The sequence below is a fragment of the Aquila chrysaetos genome, chromosome Z, assembly GCF_900496995.4.
Source record: "Aquila chrysaetos chrysaetos chromosome Z, bAquChr1.4, whole genome shotgun sequence".
NCBI lineage: Eukaryota > Metazoa > Chordata > Aves > Accipitriformes > Accipitridae > Aquila > Aquila chrysaetos.
The window spans coordinates 36,445,295-36,465,481 of NC_044030.1; the positions used below are offsets into that span (position 1 = coordinate 36,445,295).

Consider the following 20,187-nt stretch of genomic DNA (forward strand, 5'->3'; position numbering starts at 1 on the left):
TAGCAGACAAAAACTAAGCAGACATCACTGAAATATCTCAGAGGATTAGAAGGGATTATTCTTCTTGTTTACTTTATTATCTATCCAAAATGAGCTTCAGATTACACAAATCACTGGCTTTGTTTTGTTTTACTTTTATTATAGGGATGGAGTATTGTTGTCTTGTGCTCCTCTTAGGATCTTAGGAAGTGATGGAAATGTCATTTGCATAGCCTGTCCAACTTGGTTATTTTTTAAGTCAAGCAGCCCTCAGAGTCTACATAAGGCAGATGCTATCTCTAGAGAAAAATCTGTTTTGCCTATATATCTGAAGGAGTATCTTTAAATAAATATAAGCATTTTTGGTCTGAGACATCCAAGAGCATTACAAAATCTGTAATTTCTGACTGTAAATCCAATGTAATGATGGGGCCATCCTATGTGAAGACTTTTCAAAGGTGATATAATTATGCCATCATTGTAATGCCATGATTTAAGAAAGTTAAGATCAATTGATCAATGAAGAGCAGTTTGAAACTGCAGGTGAAGTTTAAGATCACCAGACAAGGATTTAGCACAGACACTGCAAGTGTATTCTAAAAGTGACAAAAGGCTTTATTGACTGCATTAGTGACATGTTTTGTTTTGCTCAAAATATGAGACTTCTTCATGAACTTTATCCATTGATAACAGTAATTCACCAATAATTCAGAGTGCAAAGAGAAATGGATTGAATTACTAATGTTAGTGACATTAAGTGTTCACTGTCTACTTGTAGCCTTCTTACTTTGCAATTGCTAAAATTTCATAATACATGGGCCAGATATTCAGCTGGTATAAGCTGATAAAATACTAGTTTCTGCTGAGTTACAATGATTTATACCAGATATGGACATAGGTTACAGAGCGTAACAATAGTGATTAGATAGGTTTTGAGTGAGAAATTTCAGTTGTCCTGGGAAACAATATTTGCATACAAGATTTTTGAGGTGATTATTATTATTTACGTAAATACCAGAAGTTCTCTTGACTTTCTCAACACTAGGTTATTGAGGCTTCCATTCTCTCTTTGAATACAAGTTGTGAATAAAATCTCATTTTCTCTATTACCTGTAATGTATCCTTCTACTGAAATTGTCACGTGATAATCAGTGACAGTGCAGTTCCTGCTAGTTATGTGGAAACTGTAATAGTGAACCAAACAAGTCCTGAGAAGAGCCCTGAACACTGTGCTATGATCATCCATACAGTTCATCTGGAGGATGATCCCTGCAGTGGGTTTGGGCTGGACCCAAAAGCGCTTTCCTAGGCACTGCCCAGGCTCAAATGAAGGGGCCAGCATGGTCTGGGGACCATTTCCAGCAGGCTGTTACAGGAGGCATCCTTTACTGGGAATGAACTTGTGCTCAAGCTTGTGGATAAGAGTTGCACCTGCTTCTTGGCCACTGCACCAGAGAAAGGTCTCTGGTTGTTGTATTTACTAGGATAGAAAAAAAAGCAATGAGGAACAATAGGAAAAAATATATCTGACACATATGAAAACTGTGTATTGAACAAAATGTTTTTGTTGTGCTTCCTCTGTGCTTGTGGAGCAGTGAATTGTTTTGCATATGTCTTGATTTATTTATCTAAGAGCTCAATTTTCACCTAGTGGTGTAAGGCTGGAGAGTGTGTCAATCGGACCTCTTTTGCGGAGCATATGGAGGGGGAGTGGAGCACATGGAGCACTTGTAGCCGTACTTGCAACACTGGAATCAGCAGTCGACAACGCAAATGCCCTGGGTAAAAACAAGTTCAGGTTTCCATTGCTGTTCATCAGAATTTCTGAACAGAATTTAAATCTTATGAGTACAGAAACCCATTAAGATATAGGTCATCCTATACGTAAGCAATTCATTTTTATGAATACGGAAAAACACTTAGGAGAATAGGTATTTCAAGTTTTTTATTACATGTTAACACTATTTTTCCTCTTTTCTGCTTCTGTCAAAAGCTTAGATAATAGTAATGGGAGAATACAGCTTTCTTTTTAAGCTTCACCTGAAGAAGAAACAGAAGATTAAATTAATGATTTTTGCCTTGCAGAGTGTCAGTGTGTAATTCTAGTCCTTCAATTTTTTGCTGGAGAAAATTGACCTCCATCACATTTGGAGAGACAAGGAGTTGCAACTTTTACAAAGAGATCTTTCTACCAGTTTCACAGACATTTAGATAGAATATCTGGAAACAATATTTAGATTCAGTATCTTGTGAAAATGAAAACCTTGTGCCACTGGGGATAAAGGGAGTTTTACTGTTGACTTGAATGGAGTCTGTTTCACCATATCTCAGCTAAAAGATGCTTTCCTCTTAATTATTCAGTACTATTTCTGTCTTTTGTGGGTCATTCATACACCAAGAGAAAAAGAATAAATAGGCAGAGAATTGGGAACAGAGTAGAGCTGAGTAATGAAGACAAGTGTAGAGAAGACTAGACTAGAACAGAGTAGAGTAGGGTAGGATAGGGCAAACCAGGGCAGGGCAGGGCAGGGTAGGGTAGATGATTCCAGAAAATAATAGAACAAAAGGGGGAAATGAAGAAAGATGAAAGACAATATAACAGATTTGGGGCAAAAAATGATGACAGGAAAGACAGAGGGATTAAAAAAGTGAAGTTTGCATAAAGAAATGTGAGGAAAACTTGGATATGGCTATACAAAAGCATGGTAGTTTAACAGAAGCCTTAGATATGCAGAATGCTTTCATATTTCTTGCCACCTAAACACCACTTCCAGCTGTATGCCTAAAAGCTGTTTCTAGAATTTAGGCATGTCTTAATTTCACTTTCATTCATTCATTTTTCCAGGCAAGGTTCCAAATAATTAGCTTGAGTTTCTGCAGTTCACTGTTCTTTTGCATTTGTTCATTAGGACCTGCAAGCACAACTGGAGTGACCAAAAAGAAACAAAGCATATTGTCTGAACTTCACAACACCACACTTGTAATAAAGGAGAGGTAGAAAATCTGCAGGTGTTAGTTCCTTTCAGTGGCACTTTTGGCTCAGTCCAGCTAGAGAAAAATCACCTGAACTGTATGAAAACTGCAGTTGATGTTCTCCTTACTGAACGCTCCTACTAGTCCTAGTGCTTCTTTGGGGCGAAGTGTAAGTTATGGTATAGCACCCACGACTCTTTATATGTAATGTAACCAGTACAAACAGAAGGCAAACGTTCTTTGTTCTGTGACTTTGATTTTTTGTGGGTGATTTGTTAATGTTACACGTCAACAAATAATCTGCTATTTAAATTGAATTTATGTGTAGCGTAAATAAACTGTGCTGTAAGTTTGACAAAACATTGCCAACAATAAAGCATAATATTTATGCCGTCTTTTCTAGTTCAGGCCTTGAAGGAGAGTGTCACGGTCCCATGATGCAGTACAGAGTATGCGAAAATCCTTCTTGTCCTGCGGGTGTCCCTGCCTTCAGGGACTGGCAGTGCCAGGTTTTCAGTGTCAGATCTTCGTATCAGAAGCACGTGCACCAGTGGCAGGCTGTCATCGATGATGGTAAGTACAAACTATGTCCCATGTTCTTAACATCTGCTCATACAGCTTATAGCTTGTTGGTATTGTTGTTGACTAAGAAAGATATGGTAAAAACTATAGCAAACAAACAAAGAATCCCCAAGCCCAAGATTTCTGGTAAGTCATTTTTATTTCATAGACAAGATCTGGTGGTATTTTCACACACTCTGGAATCTTTTGTCTTACATCCCTGTTGAATTTGTCCTTCTTGGTATGACTACATTTGAACTGAAATTCAATATCAGTTTGGTCCTATTTAATCAGAAATGTAGTATGAAGTGACTCAGAAGTACAGCTTTCTAGAGGAATGCTACATCATTAAGCATGCTTATATCAGTTATACTTCTACCTACAAAGTCAAAGAGACACTACGGATAACGTAAGCTTCTATTTTTTGAGGAAGGAGAGAGCACTTTTAGCTTAACACTGGAGTATTTCACATACCAGTGTTTGATTTTGGCAGAAATCTATATGTAACGCATACTGCAAACTTAGATAAGATTTCTATGAATCCTAACAGCTACTGCATGTGAAGTCCTAGCATACTGCATGCATGCTTCAGTGTAACATACTTACTTAGATACCATATCACTAGGAGCATGCTCAAGTAGGAGTATAGTAATGTTGAACTTAGAGTATCTGCAAAAATAATGTTGGTGTAAAATATCAGCAACTAGAAAACAAAACATTCTAAACAAGTTCTTGCTAGGAATGTGAACAACAGCTGCCATTCCACTGAATTTTCTCTAAATTGTTATGATGTAATTTATTTAATTAAAAAAAAAAGAAAACAAGAAAACAACAGAAAGACTTCAGTTATGAAAACAGTTAATTTGAGAAAGTAACAAAATCATAGCAACTGGTGATAAAGAAGAGCCTGGAATGACACAGGAGTACTGTAAGTATGTGTTACCACATTTTAAGTAGTTTATTGTTGCCATTTATATTTAACTCTTGAAACAAAATATCAGAAACCATTAGGAAGCATAGATTTTGAGAGAACTACATTGCTGAATCCCGAAAAATGTGAATTTATTATCAAGAACTTATTTTAATATATGCCTAGCTAAACAAGGCGGGGTGGGGGTGCGGTTTCTAAGCCTTTTCTCAAGGTGCCAAAGTGAAAACTTGTGAGACTATTTTCATTAGGCTTCTATGTTAGCTCATTTCATTGTAAGGAGAACTCTCTCCAGTTATTTTATAGGTGCTTATCTAGTGAATTAGTTTTGGTTTGTTTTGCTAAATTTCATTTTAGCACATGAACACATGATTTGTATCCTAAGGGATCAAAAGATTTCAGCCTGACTTTGAATAATTCAGTAACCTGATGAAAAATCTTGACACTATCCTGTCCCATGTTAAGGAGTATGGATGGTTGTTTTTATCTAACTTTGTTCTGAGAGATCCTGTTGTCTTGAGGTGTCCCTCAGGAGACACAAATGTGGACACCAGCTGAAGAGTTCCAGTATTACGGAAATACATGGTTCCCAGATCCTTAATTATTTGCACTCTTAGCCTTTAGTAGACACTAATTGTGCACCATGTCCAAAATAGTTCCTGTATTTGAATGAGGTCTCCTATAGTCTGTTGAAATTGTCCAGTGTTATTGAGTTACTGTCTCTTTTGAGTTCAGTGTCCTTAAAATAACGGTTAGGTTGTTAATCTTGTATTCCTTTAAAAAATGCTGATACATGCTTGAAGCTCCCTGGGAACTTTGGGATTACTATTTAAGGAGTATAACAGGAATGCAGAGGGCACAAACTCAGGCAGAGACTCATGCTTCTCAGCTGGAGATGGCTTGTGTCTGACTGGCTTCACATGTTGGCAAAAGAGATCACATCTGTTTGCACTAGTCCCCTAGAGATACCCAGAGGCTGTGTCAATTTTAGTAAATTAAATGTGCCCAGACCACTCTCTGATGTGTAAGTCAGCTGGCACAAAAGTCCTGTGTCCGTACTCTTCAACTCTTTTGCACTCTAAAAAGGATGGTAACATCCAAACTGCTTTTTGGAAATGGTCCTTTGCAGATGGCAATTTCCAGTCTAGACCGAGCTAGTGCTAGTTAGCACATGCAAAAAAATGTGGCATAGACTGTTTTACAGTTCAGCTGTATAGACAGTAGAATTCCAGTGCCCGAATATTTCCTGGAACTGTTTAATTTACTAATAAAAATGCACTCCAGGAATCTAGAAGTGAGTATGAAGTCAGAGTGGCATAGATTGTGTCCAAGTGAAATCAGTTTCAAGTTCAGAATTGACTTTATCCTTTCAAAAATCTGCAACAGATTTAGGAAGAAATTCTGAGTCAGTACACTTGCGAATAAAGATATGAAAAAATCATGTCATTTTGTACTCAGTTGACCACTGAGAGAAGACTTAGTTTATTTTATTTGGTATTACTTTGGCAGTGGTGAAGCAAACTTCATTATTTATAAATGATGTCTATTAGGAATACATGGATACATAGGATATGATTATTTTTTTATTCTCTTTCAAAATTTGAAATGATTTGCAGAATGTTTTAAAAATGTAGTAGAAAAATGCCTGACCTTGGTAAAGATGCTAGAAAGAATGTGTTCAGTTTTTTTGTCTTTCTTTTTTAATGTGGACTTTGTAAAGCCATATATTTTTCTTCCCAGGGTGTCTCAGTTACTTAATTTTTTTCTCTTTGACCTGCATAGTTAGAAAATCTGGAAAGTATTAAGTTTCTTTTTTAATGAATATTTATGATCTGCCAAAAATATAGTAGAATGAAAGTATAGATTACAACCAAAATATTCCAACAGCTGTAATGTGCATATTCTTAATTGCAACAGTGAACACGACATGAGCACTATGTAGGCCAAGTTCATAGTACGAGTATGCTCTAGCAGGAAAAAGAACTTGAGTTTTTTCAAACAGCTGAGAAAAGGATCAAAATCTTTTTGTTTTCACTGTATCTAAGATAACTTGTTATGCTAATGTAGATTCATTCCACTCAGATAAGCAAATATGTTTTAAAAAAAATGTTGATATTAATTCTGTATTTGTTAAGTGACCTTTTACCAGTTTGGTGGTTTTTTTCCATCAATTGCTACTACAGAAAAGCCATGTGCCTTATTCTGTTCACCGGCTGGAAAGGATCAACCTGTGCTTCTAACAGAAAAGGTGATGGATGGGACTTCATGTGGCCAGCATGGTTTAGATATCTGTGCAGATGGTAGATGCCAGGTATGAATTACTTGTTTCAAACCTGGATACGCAGCCACACATATGCAAGCGCATATGTTTGTTGTGCATATGTGTGATTTCTCTGGTAGCATGTTGCAGTATGCATGTCCAAGACTGAATGGCTCTTTTTGTGTCATATAAAAATATTTGAAGGTAATTTCACTCAGTGCGACACAGTATGTGAAACAGCTGAAGGCTTAGCTTGGGAAATATGTATCTGTGATGATAAGGATGTTTATAACAAACTGCTGCAGGTACTTACATCTTGTAGATGTGCCATTTTGGATACACAGCTCTTTGAATGTTTATGTTGTAATCAGTATTTTGAAATCTTTGTTGGTTTTTTAGGTAGAAGAACTCTAATAAAAATTTTGTGCATAAAGTGAAGTAACAGTCTTAAAGTGCTTGGAAATGAGTGGCTCCTTGGTAGACCATGGTTTCTGTTCTTAAAAGAATCCTTTATTTTCTTTCTAACCTATATTTTATCTTTGTTATTTCTCAAACAGTCTTGAAGTTTAATTGGTTTTATCAGATGCATTTATACAGTGCATGAGATTACCGTGTGATGACTTCTGTAGACCTTAAAAGGCTTTTATTTCATATCAGGCCAGCATATGGTATTAACTGTATTCCTGTTGTCAAGCTACCACTGATATTTATTGATAGAAATGTGTCTAACATACTAATGTGGAGGTGCTTGCATAAACAATTTGTTTGAAACTGGATGCTTTTTAGCAAAACACAAATACAATTTATAATTACATATTCCAGATGTGTTCATGTCCTGTTGAGAATAAGACATTAGACTGACATTACGCAGCACTTTACCATTGTGGCTGTGGCAAAGAACCTCCCATATTTTGTGTAGAAAGTAGTAGAGTTGCACAGGTTGAAGTCGCTGAGCAGGACGGCCTGTGGGCTGAGTGTTGCACAATGGCTCAGAAATGCCAGAGGTCTCGGGGGGAAGTGGGAATGCTGTTGTGTTCCTCTTGGAGAGCAGCTGGTAGAGTTGGCCAACCATATAGGAAGAGTGAATGCAACAGTCTACATAAAATCATAGAAAAAATTACTATAGAAAGGATCTCTGGACATGAACTAGTGCAACCCTCATTCTGAGCAGGCCTAGATCATGTTGGTTAAGGCATCTTGCAAAAGCGTGAGATGCCCACTACTAAAGGCAGCTTTATGAAAAACATGGCCTGTGTCTCAATAGCTTTATTTTCTTCTCCCACAGAAATTTGGCTGTGATGGCATATTAGGATCTCTGGCTCGTGAAGATCATTGTGGTGTATGCAATGGTAATGGAAAGTCATGCAAAGTTATTAAAGGTGATTTTAACCATACCAGAGGAGCAGGTAGGTCTGTTTATTTCAAATACTCAGGAAACCAGTAGCTGTTTTATTACTTTGAGCACTAGGAACTTTAAAAAGCTATACTTCTTAAAGTAATGCAGTTGCTCACAAGAACTTCAGATCTACTTTTTTTTTTAAATAATAAGACATTTAAGATAAGAATGCATGAGTATTTTTAAATTTAGTTTTGCAAAATTATTGCAAATTGTTTCAATTATAAAATTAAGGAATTATCTAATTTATCTTCTATTAAGAAACACATTATTTCATTGAAGAGCCTGATTTTTAAAAAACCTGTGAAATAAAATTTATATTTTTTGTAAATAAATGAACTGTAAATTCTTATAGTGTTTAGATTCATTTAGTGTTCTTCAAAATAAATATTAAAATGATGATCTGTTACCTAGAGTAACATCATTAAACCAAGCCAGGCAGTGGGAGCACATAAAGCTGAATGTATGAAGAAGTCTTATATTTTTTCATTATTCAATTTTTTATGCTAATAATGTATCATAAAAAGCAAATAGATTTTCTGATGCAGAATGAACGTGAGGTTTTCAAACACTGCTGTGATCTGTTCTTTGAATGAGGATAATTGACTGGCTCCAGCATAATAGTGCGACAGAGTAGAGGATTAAAATCCTGATAATATGCACCATGCACCATGTATACCTTCTCTCCAAGACAAGTCTTTTCTTTGAAACAGCATTTGGCCAACTGTCTTCAGCATTTGTTTGCCATTACACTTTCAGTTTCTTGAGTAGAAAATGTGCAGAATTTCAAGACAGTAAGTAAATCACATAAAAAAAACCCTGTAATTAGAAGCAGACAGTATATCTACAAAAAATCAAGGTCTTCAATGCATTATAGACTGAAGTATAGTACTTAAAAAAAAAAAAAAAGTTAGGCATAGCTTTCAGATGTTTATGTCTGGCCCTCTCTTAAGCTGAAGGTAATGCAGAGCAGGGATCCCAAACCATGGATGAGTCTGGAGGAGTACAAGATCAAAAACTACAAAGAAGGCGGTTGCTAATAGAAATTACAATGTGTCAGCTCTCTTTTATAGCTAATGTGAATATCGACACACTTTCAAGTTTATTCAGGGTTCTGTGTCAATCCAGAATACTGTGGTATTGCCCTCTAAACAACTGTGTAAGTTACTTTCCTTTCCAAGAAGCTGGACTGTCAGCAATACTTAGAAAGTGTTATTAGCTCTTAAGGAAATTAAAGATAAATAATGCTGCTTTGCAGCAGTTTAATTTTCATGTTTCAGGATTATTGAAAAGGTGTTGTAAATGCTCAGTATTTTGTTACAGAACATTACATAGCTACACAGAATAAAAACTCGGTTTACTGTCTACTTTTTGAAGTTCACCTGGATAATCTAAAACATGTTTTTATTTATTTATAAAATTCTTGTTTGCACAGTGTTTTTCACCTGCATTGCCTTTTCACCCCTTTTCACTTAAAGCAAATTGCTCAACAGCATGTCTTAGTCCCACACTCTAAGGAAGCAATTGTAATGTAAAGCAAATAACTAACAACTAGACTTCAAAACTAAAGCCATTCATGACAGGGTTTTAATGTGTTAAAGCAAGAAGAGGGAGATGGAGTGCAAAATAAAACAAAACAAAACAAAACAAAAATCAAACAGTGGGAGTATGTATGGTTTTTAGTGCCATATCATTTGTCTCTACACACTGAGTGAAATTGGAATTCTTTTATGGTCGTCTGGTGGTGGTGATGACACTAAACTGCTTGGCCAGAGACAACTTTATCTGCTCCAGCCCCAACCTGCCCAGCCTCACTAGTTCTTGTTATGTTTTACTTTGCTATACTCTTAATTGTATATCATGGTATATATATTACACATAATGCACAGTTTCATAGCTTGTTTCAGCATTTTGCAAGAACCCTCAAACCATTGCTATATAAATTATAACTTGTTACATTTGAAAAGTGGAATAAGGGAGAAAAAATGAAAAAACGTACAAGATGTACTTTTCTATGCTTTTGTATTTAACTCAGGACATCTGGTCTCATGTCTAGGTTATGTGGAAGCTTTGGTGATACCTGCAGGAGCAAGGAGAATCAAAGTTGTGGAAGAAAAACCAGCTCACAGTTATTTAGGTAAATGTCATATGTTTTAGTGTTCATGCCCTGTTTTGGTCAGCATTGAACAGTGCTAGCTAAACATGCTTTTGTGATTAAACAAAACTCTGAGTGGAAAAAAAAAAATCTGTGAAAAATACATCTAAAGAAATTTTGTAGAAATAACAAAATAAAAGAATGGTTATAGCACCATACAGGTTTTATTCTGAACTTTTGTCTCATTTTGTTTAGAGAATGTTTCAAAGAATCTATTTAGATGATTTAAGAAAAATTCTGCATACTTTAAGATTTTCAGTTTTTCATATGGAAAGTACTAAAGAAAATACTTCACATTAAAACTAGAGAAAATAGTTTTATGCTGAAACATGGAATAATTTGTGCTTGGACAACAAAAAAACCACACTGACCAACACATAGCAAATCACCAACAAGGTCAAACAAAAATTCTAAAATGAGACTAAGAAAGCAGAAAAGTATTTCTTTGCATTATTTTGAATTGTCTGAATGTTTTAATGGACAAATTTAATCACAATTAATTTTTTTTTTTTTTTTTTTTAGCTTTTACATTTCTATGAAACTGTCTTTCATTGAAAAAAAGTTACTCTCTTTTAATGCTTTCTAAAGCTGTTGTGTAGGCGAGTATAATTTGTTACTATTATTGTTACAGGGTTTAAGTGAATATCTGAAATATTGTAATTGGCGTTGTTCCATGCACTGCTTAAGTTTAAATTGAGAGAGACTTAGCATGAGAAATAGAACACTGAAATGAAAAATTCCCTGGTTTGATCACTATTCTTAGTTCTGCTCATAAGTAATATCTACATTTTAAGAAACTTTTTACCTGGCTGTTTTCAGTACTTCAGTTGAGAAAATGTTGAAGATGGTGAATCTTTATTATGACAGCTTAAGTTATCAATGGGTGTCTCTTGGTTTATCATGGGGTCTACCCCTGCCCTGTTAAGATACCACAGTAGATTTAGAGATCTGGATTATTTCATTGTTCCCCAGTGGACCATTGACATGGAAATGTTAAGAGTGTCAAATCGATAACTGAAGTTTCATTGACACATTTTGTAAATTCTGCAAGTTTTTTTTTTTTCCCTCTGTGTGTACCATGTTAACATATGTGGACAACAGAAATACTATTATTTTTTATTTTTTAAATAATGCAAAAATAAGTATTGGGATTGTATGTAGGGAAATTAATTCCTTTTTCATGAGTAGCAAACTGATTCATCCCTTACCTTACAAAAGAAAAATAAAATGTAATGCTTTTTATGCCCATGAAATAATGTCAGTCATGCTGCTTATTTTTGAAACGTGCTTATTATCTCTTAATTGCTTGTCATTTTAATTTTACTTTTCTTAACTTCACTAATGTCAGTCTGAATGAGGATCAGCCAGTATTTCACTGCAATATTTTTTGTTAAGCCTTTATGGGGAACCAGGAACAGATCTGTTACAGTATTTTGAATTAAAACCCGAGTTGTTGCACCTTGTTTTCTTTTTTTTACTAGCAGAAGGTATTTAAACTTTCTTCACTTACAGGAGGTTTATTCTGAAAGCATAAAAATCTGAATTGAAAAGGAGTAACATTTTGAATAGGAACATTTTCATAGGAGTAATATAGTGAAAGTTTTGGGGAGAAGACATAAATCTTTCATCTTAGAAACAATATTCTTCAAAATACTGTGATTAAAAATGTGAAATGTAATACAGATTAAATTCTCTCATGTTTCTGATTTGTTTTCTATCTTATAGTTCTGTATGCTAATTTTATGTTGCATAGTACTTTGCTCTCTGCATTTCTGTACTTGAGTCAATACAGGCCAACACTTTCTATTTTGCTAATTGTCATATACACATTTTAGGATTAAGGTTTTTAAATAATATAGCTCATTATACAATTATTAATTGTATAATTAGAGATATAGCTGTAAACACAATTTAATCCCCTGTACTCTAAGAGCTGTGGCTTACAAAGTAGAAGCTAATTTAAACTGAGGGAAGATTTCATCCCTGTTGTACAGCACAGGTCAAATACAGAGAAAGTCAAAATGAAATGCCCTTCTCTGGATTTACCTGGTGGTCAGAAAGCAGAGTCACTATGATCTGGAAGTTGCGATGATGTTGCCAAAGTGATCAGTAAAACTACAGCCCACATCAGTAGCATCACTGGGTGATTGAGCTGTTAAAGCAAATCTTCAGAGGAGTTCTACCTGAACACCTCGGATATCTTCTTTATCTGAGGTATATCAACATGCACCACAGTAACAGGAGCTCTGGCATCCTAGGAGAAAGGTAAGGTATAGCTTGCAACTGCATTTACTGAATCAATTGATCTGTCGAGGTCTCTCCTGTCTCTTCTCCCCTGGAGGGAGGCAGGAGCAGAGATATAGCCGAACATTAGGTATTCCTCCGTACTGAACTTACATGAGAAAATGCATAAGAGATTGTGATTCTTTCATCAGTATTCAGGAATAGGAATTATTTATATTTAATTTGAGAATATTTCATAATGCATATACTTTCTAATTTTGGAATTAGTATTCATTATTTTAAGAAATAATTTTGATATCTATTTTTAAAGAATAAACTAGCAGTGATAACACTGTCTGTTTATAACCATGTTGACATGAGCCTTGGTTCATTGTCTGTTACTTAAGAACAGCTATAAAAAGTTGTTTCGAGCCTCATCTAGATTTCTGTGGTCTAATATAATGCCTTTTCTGTCACTATATTTTCATTTATATTTCACAGATGTTAAAAGTTTTTTCAAAAAAAGTTCTTAATGTAGGATACAAAAAAGAAGATTACAGTATTTTTCTATAAGAAATACACTAGGCTTTGAGATTAGGGAGTTCATTCATGTGACACTTGTATAATGGCATGACAGGTCCAGGCCCATAATGAATTAATAAGGCTGGTTAATGGTATATAGCTATACAAATCACTTACAATCTAAAACTTGAAATTTTTCTGTGCTAATTGGAAATGAGAGTAATAATTTGTTTTCAGCTGAACTGAAGTGGATTAACTGTATCGTTATTCTCAAATATGTGCTCAAGCTGCTTCAGGGTTATAGAGCCTTTGGACCTGCAATTTAACACTCCATGACATTGTAACTGCCAATTCTCTTATAGGTATCAAGTCCATAGGTGTGTTGTGTTGTCTGATTTCCTTTATAAAATGTTTCCTAGTGAAAAAAAAGCATGTTGGACCACATTTTGGGGGAGAAGGGTGTGCGAAAGCAGCTGGGGTCTGACAAATGGTACAAAATTTTGAATCCCTCATTTCTGACCATGCTAGTAGTTTTAAAATATCTTGGACTAAATCCTTAAGACTGTGTAATTTCTAATTTCAAGGGAAGCCAGCTGAGGACCTGGTCCCATAGCAGACACCAGAGTCCACTGAGACTAAACATGCTTTCCTTTGCTATGTAGAGGGCCATAGAAGATGGTTAATAACTAAACCCTTTTGAAACTGTTTTACATCAAGATGAAACAAATGCCCTCTATATATAAAAATGGATTGACTTCACAGAGCTGTCTTTGAAAAACAGCGGTGAACAGGTTGAGAGCTTATGGGTAAAAATTAGGGGCCAAGCCAACAAAGGAAACTTCATGGTTGGTGTTTACTACAGGCTGCCCAACCAAGGGGAGCCTGTTGATGAAGTGTTCTTACTTCAGCTACAGCATGCATCACACTTTGCAGGCTCTGATCCTTCTTGAGGACTTCAATAACCTGACATCTGCTGTCTCTAGGAGACTCTTGGAGTGCATCGAGGATAATTTCTTAATCCAGGTGATAGATAGCCCGACCAGAGAAACAGCATTACTGGAACTTGTTGGTTGCCTACCAACACAGATGAACTATTTAGAGAGGTCAGGACTGGCAGCTGCCGAGGCTGCAGTGATCATGCCCTGGTGGTATGCCTGGTCTTGAGGGATATGGGCCAGGTGAAGACTAAAGCCAGCACTCTGAATGTTAGTAGAGCAAGCTTGCAGTTGTTTAAGGAATCAGTGGATAGGACCCCCTGAGAAACTGCCCTCAGGGATAAAGGAGCAGAACAGAGCTTGCAGCTCTTTAAGGATATTTTTCCTAGATTGCAAGAGCTCTCAATTCCCACATGCAAGAAATGAGGCGAGGAAGGCAGAAGACCAGCACGGCTGAGTAAGGACCTCCTGGTCAAACTAAAGTATAAGAAGGAAATGCATAGGCAGGGGAAACAGGGACATATATCCTGTGAAGAATATAGGGATGCTGCTCAGATGAGTAGGGGTGGGATCAGGAAAGCTAGGGCACAGTTGGAGCTGAATTGGGCAAGGAATGTGAAGAATAATGAGGGCTTCTACAGGTATGTTAGTCAGAAAAGGAAAATTAAAGAAAACATGCACACACACATGCATACTCACGCACACACACACACAAACAAACATACACCCTAGATAAATAAGACAGGAGAGCTAATGACAACGAACATGGAGAAGGCTGAGGTACTCAACAGGTTTTTCCGCAGTTTCAGTAGTAAACACTTCCCACATCTCTCAAGGCCCTGAATGTCAAGGCAGGGACTGGTGGAATGAAGTCCCTCCCATCATAGATCAGGTTCGAGACCACTTGAGGAACCTGAACATATTCAAGTATATGGGACTCGATGGGATGCATCCCAGGGTCCTGAGGGAACTGGCTGATGTATTTGCTAAGCCACTCTCAAGCATAATTGAAAAGTCACGGCGGTCAGGTGAAGTCCCCACGGACTGGAGAAAAGGGAATATTGCACCATTTTTACAAGGGTAATAAGGAGGACCCTGGGAACTACCCACCAGTCAGCCTTACCTCAGCTGAAATTTTCAAAAAGTTACTCAAGTCTCAAGTCTTAATGTTCTTAAGATGGCTTGAAGGGAACGGATGATAACCTGAATGGAAGTGAAACAATGACTTCCTTGACAAAAGGTATCAGTGGAGGTACTTTCATTTAGAATTGAATTTCAGATATTTTTTGTATTTTCTTGAGAAAAATAAGGGTCCATCAAAATGTCATTGTTTTGGTACTTTTCTGGAGAGTATGACTAAATTTTGCACAGAGCAAAAGGCAAAATTCACAATTCACAAAGATGTCAACTTCCCTCTTGTTTTGGTACAAAACCTCTCTGTAAAGTGTGGCAATTTCAACTTAAGCAAAAATTTCAAAGTTAATACAGTGGTGTACTGTTTTACAGTTTCCCATAGAAAACAACAAAAGGATTAGTAGGTACAAATTTACCAAGTGGAGGATGAGGACCAGGGCACTGTTGCTCCCCACTGAGCACTGGGAGATGCAATAGCTGAACTGTGAAATCTTGCATCTCTATGGCTGTGTAGCCTCTCACACCTCATTAGAACTGGAAGAGTGTATATCCCTAGTACAGTAATTAAAAGATACATTGCATTATCACGATCACTTAATTGTCATTGTGATGATGGCCATTTTATGCTCTGCAGAGGTACACTTGTAATTAGCTCCCTTGTTTTAGCACTGAAATTTTGGTATTGGTTAAACTTGCGGTAGGTTTTCCCAGTCTGAGTTTTCTTTGTCTTTTTAGTTGTAGATTATAGTCTGAGAGAGGATACACTTGTGTGCTGAATTTTCTTCATGTATTGCATTACTTCGTACAGGAAATCCTCCTCTATCAAAAGCTAAGCAGAGTGGGAGTACATCAGTGGTGTAGAATAAAACTCAGTGAACTTGCTTACAATATAGGGTGTGACAGAGTCAAGAACAGAAGCTGGACTGCCTGAATACAAGCCTACATTTTAGGCTTGAGCATTCCCTTTCTTTCTTCATTTAACCCCAGTGGTTCAAGTAAGGAATCTGAAAGCAGAAAATGCAAGATCTGGCATATTTCTATATTCTGGAGCTGGGATTCCAGTCCCCTGCACATGTCTGCATGCTGTGGCACTCACATTCATTTTAAAACAAGACAAAATGATGGGAGGTCTGCTGATCTCCAGGGAGAGGATGCTGCTCCATCTGAGCAGCATGACCCGGCTGGACCTCGGCACTTTCGACTACATTAGTTTTGTTTCTCTACTGGGAAGAGGATTGGCCCCTACAGTTTAAACACTAACTAGAACTTAATTACCATTAATAATAGAATGTTTAAATCTAAAATACCAATTTTTAATTCTTGTAAAATCACTGGTTATTTTTAGTACAGGGCTGTTCTACAGCATTAATGGATTTTATAGTCTTAACATTTATTACACAGTGCTGCAGTGGTACACATCAGTGGTGTCTTACGCAATTGTGTTTCTGCCAGTCCATAGACCTGTTGCCATTGTTTCCCATAGAAACAAAACATAACAGTATAAATATGAATAGGAGAGAAGATGATTAGAGGAGTGACTCACATTAACTTACCGCTTTAAAAAAGAAATTTTGGACAAGGCTTAAACTGTTGAGGTCCTCTTACAACAGTCTGATGCCAAACATGCAATTTCAGTGAAGAGGAATGTGTAAAACTTCTTGTCCAGAAGGTGACTTCAAGTATATTCTACTTCATATGATTATTCAGACCTGATCTGAACAAAATAAAATGAAGTAAAATAAAATAAAATTACAAGTCCTTCACAGAAGAATCTATTCAGTTTACTACAGAAAACTAATGGAAAATCTTGTGTTCTCAAGGTATGAAATATCTTACCTGACTTGATGCTTTTGAATATACGTTAGGCCAACAAGAGGAATGATTCAGCCAAAAAGAACAAGCTTTCCCTATTCGTTAGAAGCATCAAATTATGTGGTGAAAGTGTATAAAAAAGTGTTTAGGTAGGATGACAGTAGTGTTGTCACATTCTAAGTTGGAGGAAAAAGGCAAATGTAGTTATTAGAGGGGAAAGAATTCTGAACTAGAATATTTTTTTAAGTTTTAACCTAATTCCACAAATCTTGAAGAGTGTCTTGTGAAAATTTCGTTTCCCATGCCTTTATGGATTATAGAAATGACCACCCTGGGAATAGAGAATGGTTGCCTTTGCTTTAAATTAATTCAGTGATCAAATTATGAATTATGCTGGAGCCTGTCAGTCTCTTCAGGCATTAAGACACTGATGTTAACTTCGTTAAACACACATGGTTTTGCCAAGCATTCCTTCCAGAAAGTGTTTCTGAAGCATGTTCCAATTGAAGTTCACATGTAGTAGGATCCATAAATATCTTTGCAAACAGTTAGGTGATTTCACCTGCTTGTTAAATTATCCAAACAGGATGTGAAAGAAGGCCCAAATCACTACAAAACAGACACCTTTTATATTGGTCTTTTTTCATGTATTTTGCAGCTCTTCGAGATGCTGGAAAACAGTCAATCAATAGTGACTGGAAGATAGAGCATTCAGGAACATTCAATATTGCCGGGACCACTGTCCATTATGTTCGGAGAGGTCTCTGGGAGAAAATATCAGCCAAAGGTCCCACAACATCACCTTTACATTTACTGGTATGACAATATGGATTGGTGGTTATTACCTGGTTCCTATCACATAGCATGGTAACTAATATTTTTTTCCAGGCTCCTGAAGACAATGAGATATATGTAAGATATACCTGCTTTTATATATATATATACACGTGCTTATGTATATAGATCTGTCAGCCCACTTCTGAAAAAAATGCATTTAAATCCAAGAATAATCTTTGCATTCTTGAGGCAGGATGGAAGGTCTCAGCATTCATACAAACGTCATAAAAAGCTGATGTGCCGCTTAAGGAGAGAGATTCGAATGAATATCAGATGTTTTTTGTCCTGGCTGACTATAGCACAGCATAGTTTCAGGATTGCAACCACCAAGTTCTCCATGAAGAAGTAGATTTTTGATACATTTCAGTGGAGGGGAAGAGAAGATGATAGCCACCAGAAAGAAAGAGGGAGAGATGATGAGGAAGTACTTCACAGTTCAAAATCCTTCAAATGCAAGAAATTGTCTGGTATATCTAAAATAGGTTTAAATGTGACGCATCTAGGAAAGACCGGTGCATTTAAGGGCACTGAAATCATAGGACATAATCGTCCTCCAGATTTCTGGTGAATTTTGTTTGCTTATTTCACATGGAGAGCTTTTCGATCTTTATGTTAAGTAAAATAATTTTCCCCATCGTCTTAATTAGGATACTCATTAATTTCTTCCACAAAATCCATCAGGAGGGTTGAAAGGTTATAGAGCATTAAGTCATTTTGTTGTGCTTTTCAAGATTATCTCCTCGCAGTTCAGAGTTTGTCTTCTACGGTGTCTGTGTACATAGGTAGGTTTTCCTTTTCTGTATCTTGCAGGTGCTGCTTTTCCATGACCAGAGTTACGGTCTGCACTATGAGTACACAATCCCACTGGATCCTCTTCCTGAGAATCAGAGCTCTAAAGTACCGGAGCCTCTTTTCATGTGGACTCATTCTGGCTGGGAGGACTGTGATGCTGTATGTGGAGGAGGTAAAATAAAAGAAAAATGTACAAACAGACACACGTATATTAAAAATGTGTATGTATATACAATATGCATGTATATACACAATACATATATATGTGTGTATACAATATGCATATATATGTATATACACTGTGTGTGTATATATATATATCTCAATTGAAACACATGGTGTATTAATATTTAAGACTCTGATGGTCAGTGTTGTATATTTAATAGTATTATATCCTCATGGCGGCTTGTATGATTCCATGCAATAGTGGACATACTTCAGTCTCATGCTTTCTGATTATATTAAAAGAATAGTGATAACTCTAGGAAAAGATCCAAACTAAATAAAGTTAGTAGAAAAAGATGGTAGTGAAGAAATAAAATCTAGATTAGCAAAGCAAATTCAGGACACAGTTTCCAAGAAGAAATACAAGTGCAAGAGCTAGAACAAGAATAGAAAGTTCATATGCATTCCACTCTGTATTTGGAACTATTGAAGATAAATGATCTGTAAAAGACATTTCAAACTACAGAAAAGCTGAACCCCAGTCTCAGATCAAATATGTACAGTTAGTAACATGAGTTGAGGATGATCCAGAAACATATGGAACAAATATTACAACAGCAGATATTAGTATACTGATGTGATATTTTTCCTATGTTTATGTTTATAAACCATGAAAAATGTGAATTTGGAAGAACAAAATACGATTATGAAAACAAATATTGGAACATGAACAGTATTGCTGTAACAAAATCCTTTAAAACTGCTGTTTAGAAGGTGGTTATTCAAGTAGATAACTGCACTGCAAAAACACTTCAGAGTTTTTTAATGAATGCAACCTATAGAGATCTGTTCATACCTTGTGCTATTAGTAAGACTTACACTGTTAATACTATATTGATTTTTGATACCTGTCTTTCCTGCTTACAACCTTGACAGTCAGGGCTGCTCTGATCAGCAGTTCTGAAAACTGCTGTGCACGTTGTGACTGAATAAGAAGGCCTGGAAACGCTTTGTTTTCTCATAACAGCAGCATAAGGAACACAGTGTTCTAGCTCCTTTGACTCTGTGAACAATCCTGGTGTCATGATAGATTACTGTCGTTTCCATAAACATGCTTTTTGTGGTTTGGTAAGAAAGCTTCATCCCTGAAGGTATTTTGTACGTGGTGTTAGTAGCATCCTCTGTTTCTTAGTAGTTCATTCCTATTCACTTGGAATATTCATGCTTTTCACAGTTTCCTGAAGTATTTTTAGAATAATTTTAACGCTACCACAATCTGTCTTTATTGCCCCAAATATTTCTAAAGGTACCTATCATCTGGACAAGTCTTAAGCTGCACTATGTCAGTAATTTATTCTACATTAATGCTTAAATAAATATTTAAGTGGTTTACTGTAATGTTTATTTATCATATTTTTCTGTTGTAACTGGCCTTCATTCTATGTTATTGTCTAAAATAGCTGACTTAATACAAAGTTCCATAAAAGGTATTTTACTGCAAATATTCTGAAATAT

At 36.2% G+C, this 20,187-nt stretch overlaps 1 protein-coding gene across 1 annotated transcript in view; it reads left to right on the forward strand.

Moving 5' to 3' along the window:
* ADAMTS19 (ADAM metallopeptidase with thrombospondin type 1 motif 19) overlaps window positions 1–20,187 on the forward strand; it is a 150,792-nt gene that overhangs the window by 103,966 nt on the left and 26,639 nt on the right. The window contains 7 exon segments of the mRNA XM_030005043.1: window positions 1,631–1,761; window positions 3,356–3,525; window positions 6,625–6,752; window positions 7,987–8,107; window positions 10,154–10,234; window positions 17,537–17,694; window positions 18,526–18,679. Of these exon segments, the coding sequence (XP_029860903.1) occupies window positions 1,631–1,761; window positions 3,356–3,525; window positions 6,625–6,752; window positions 7,987–8,107; window positions 10,154–10,234; window positions 17,537–17,694; window positions 18,526–18,679 (943 nt within the window).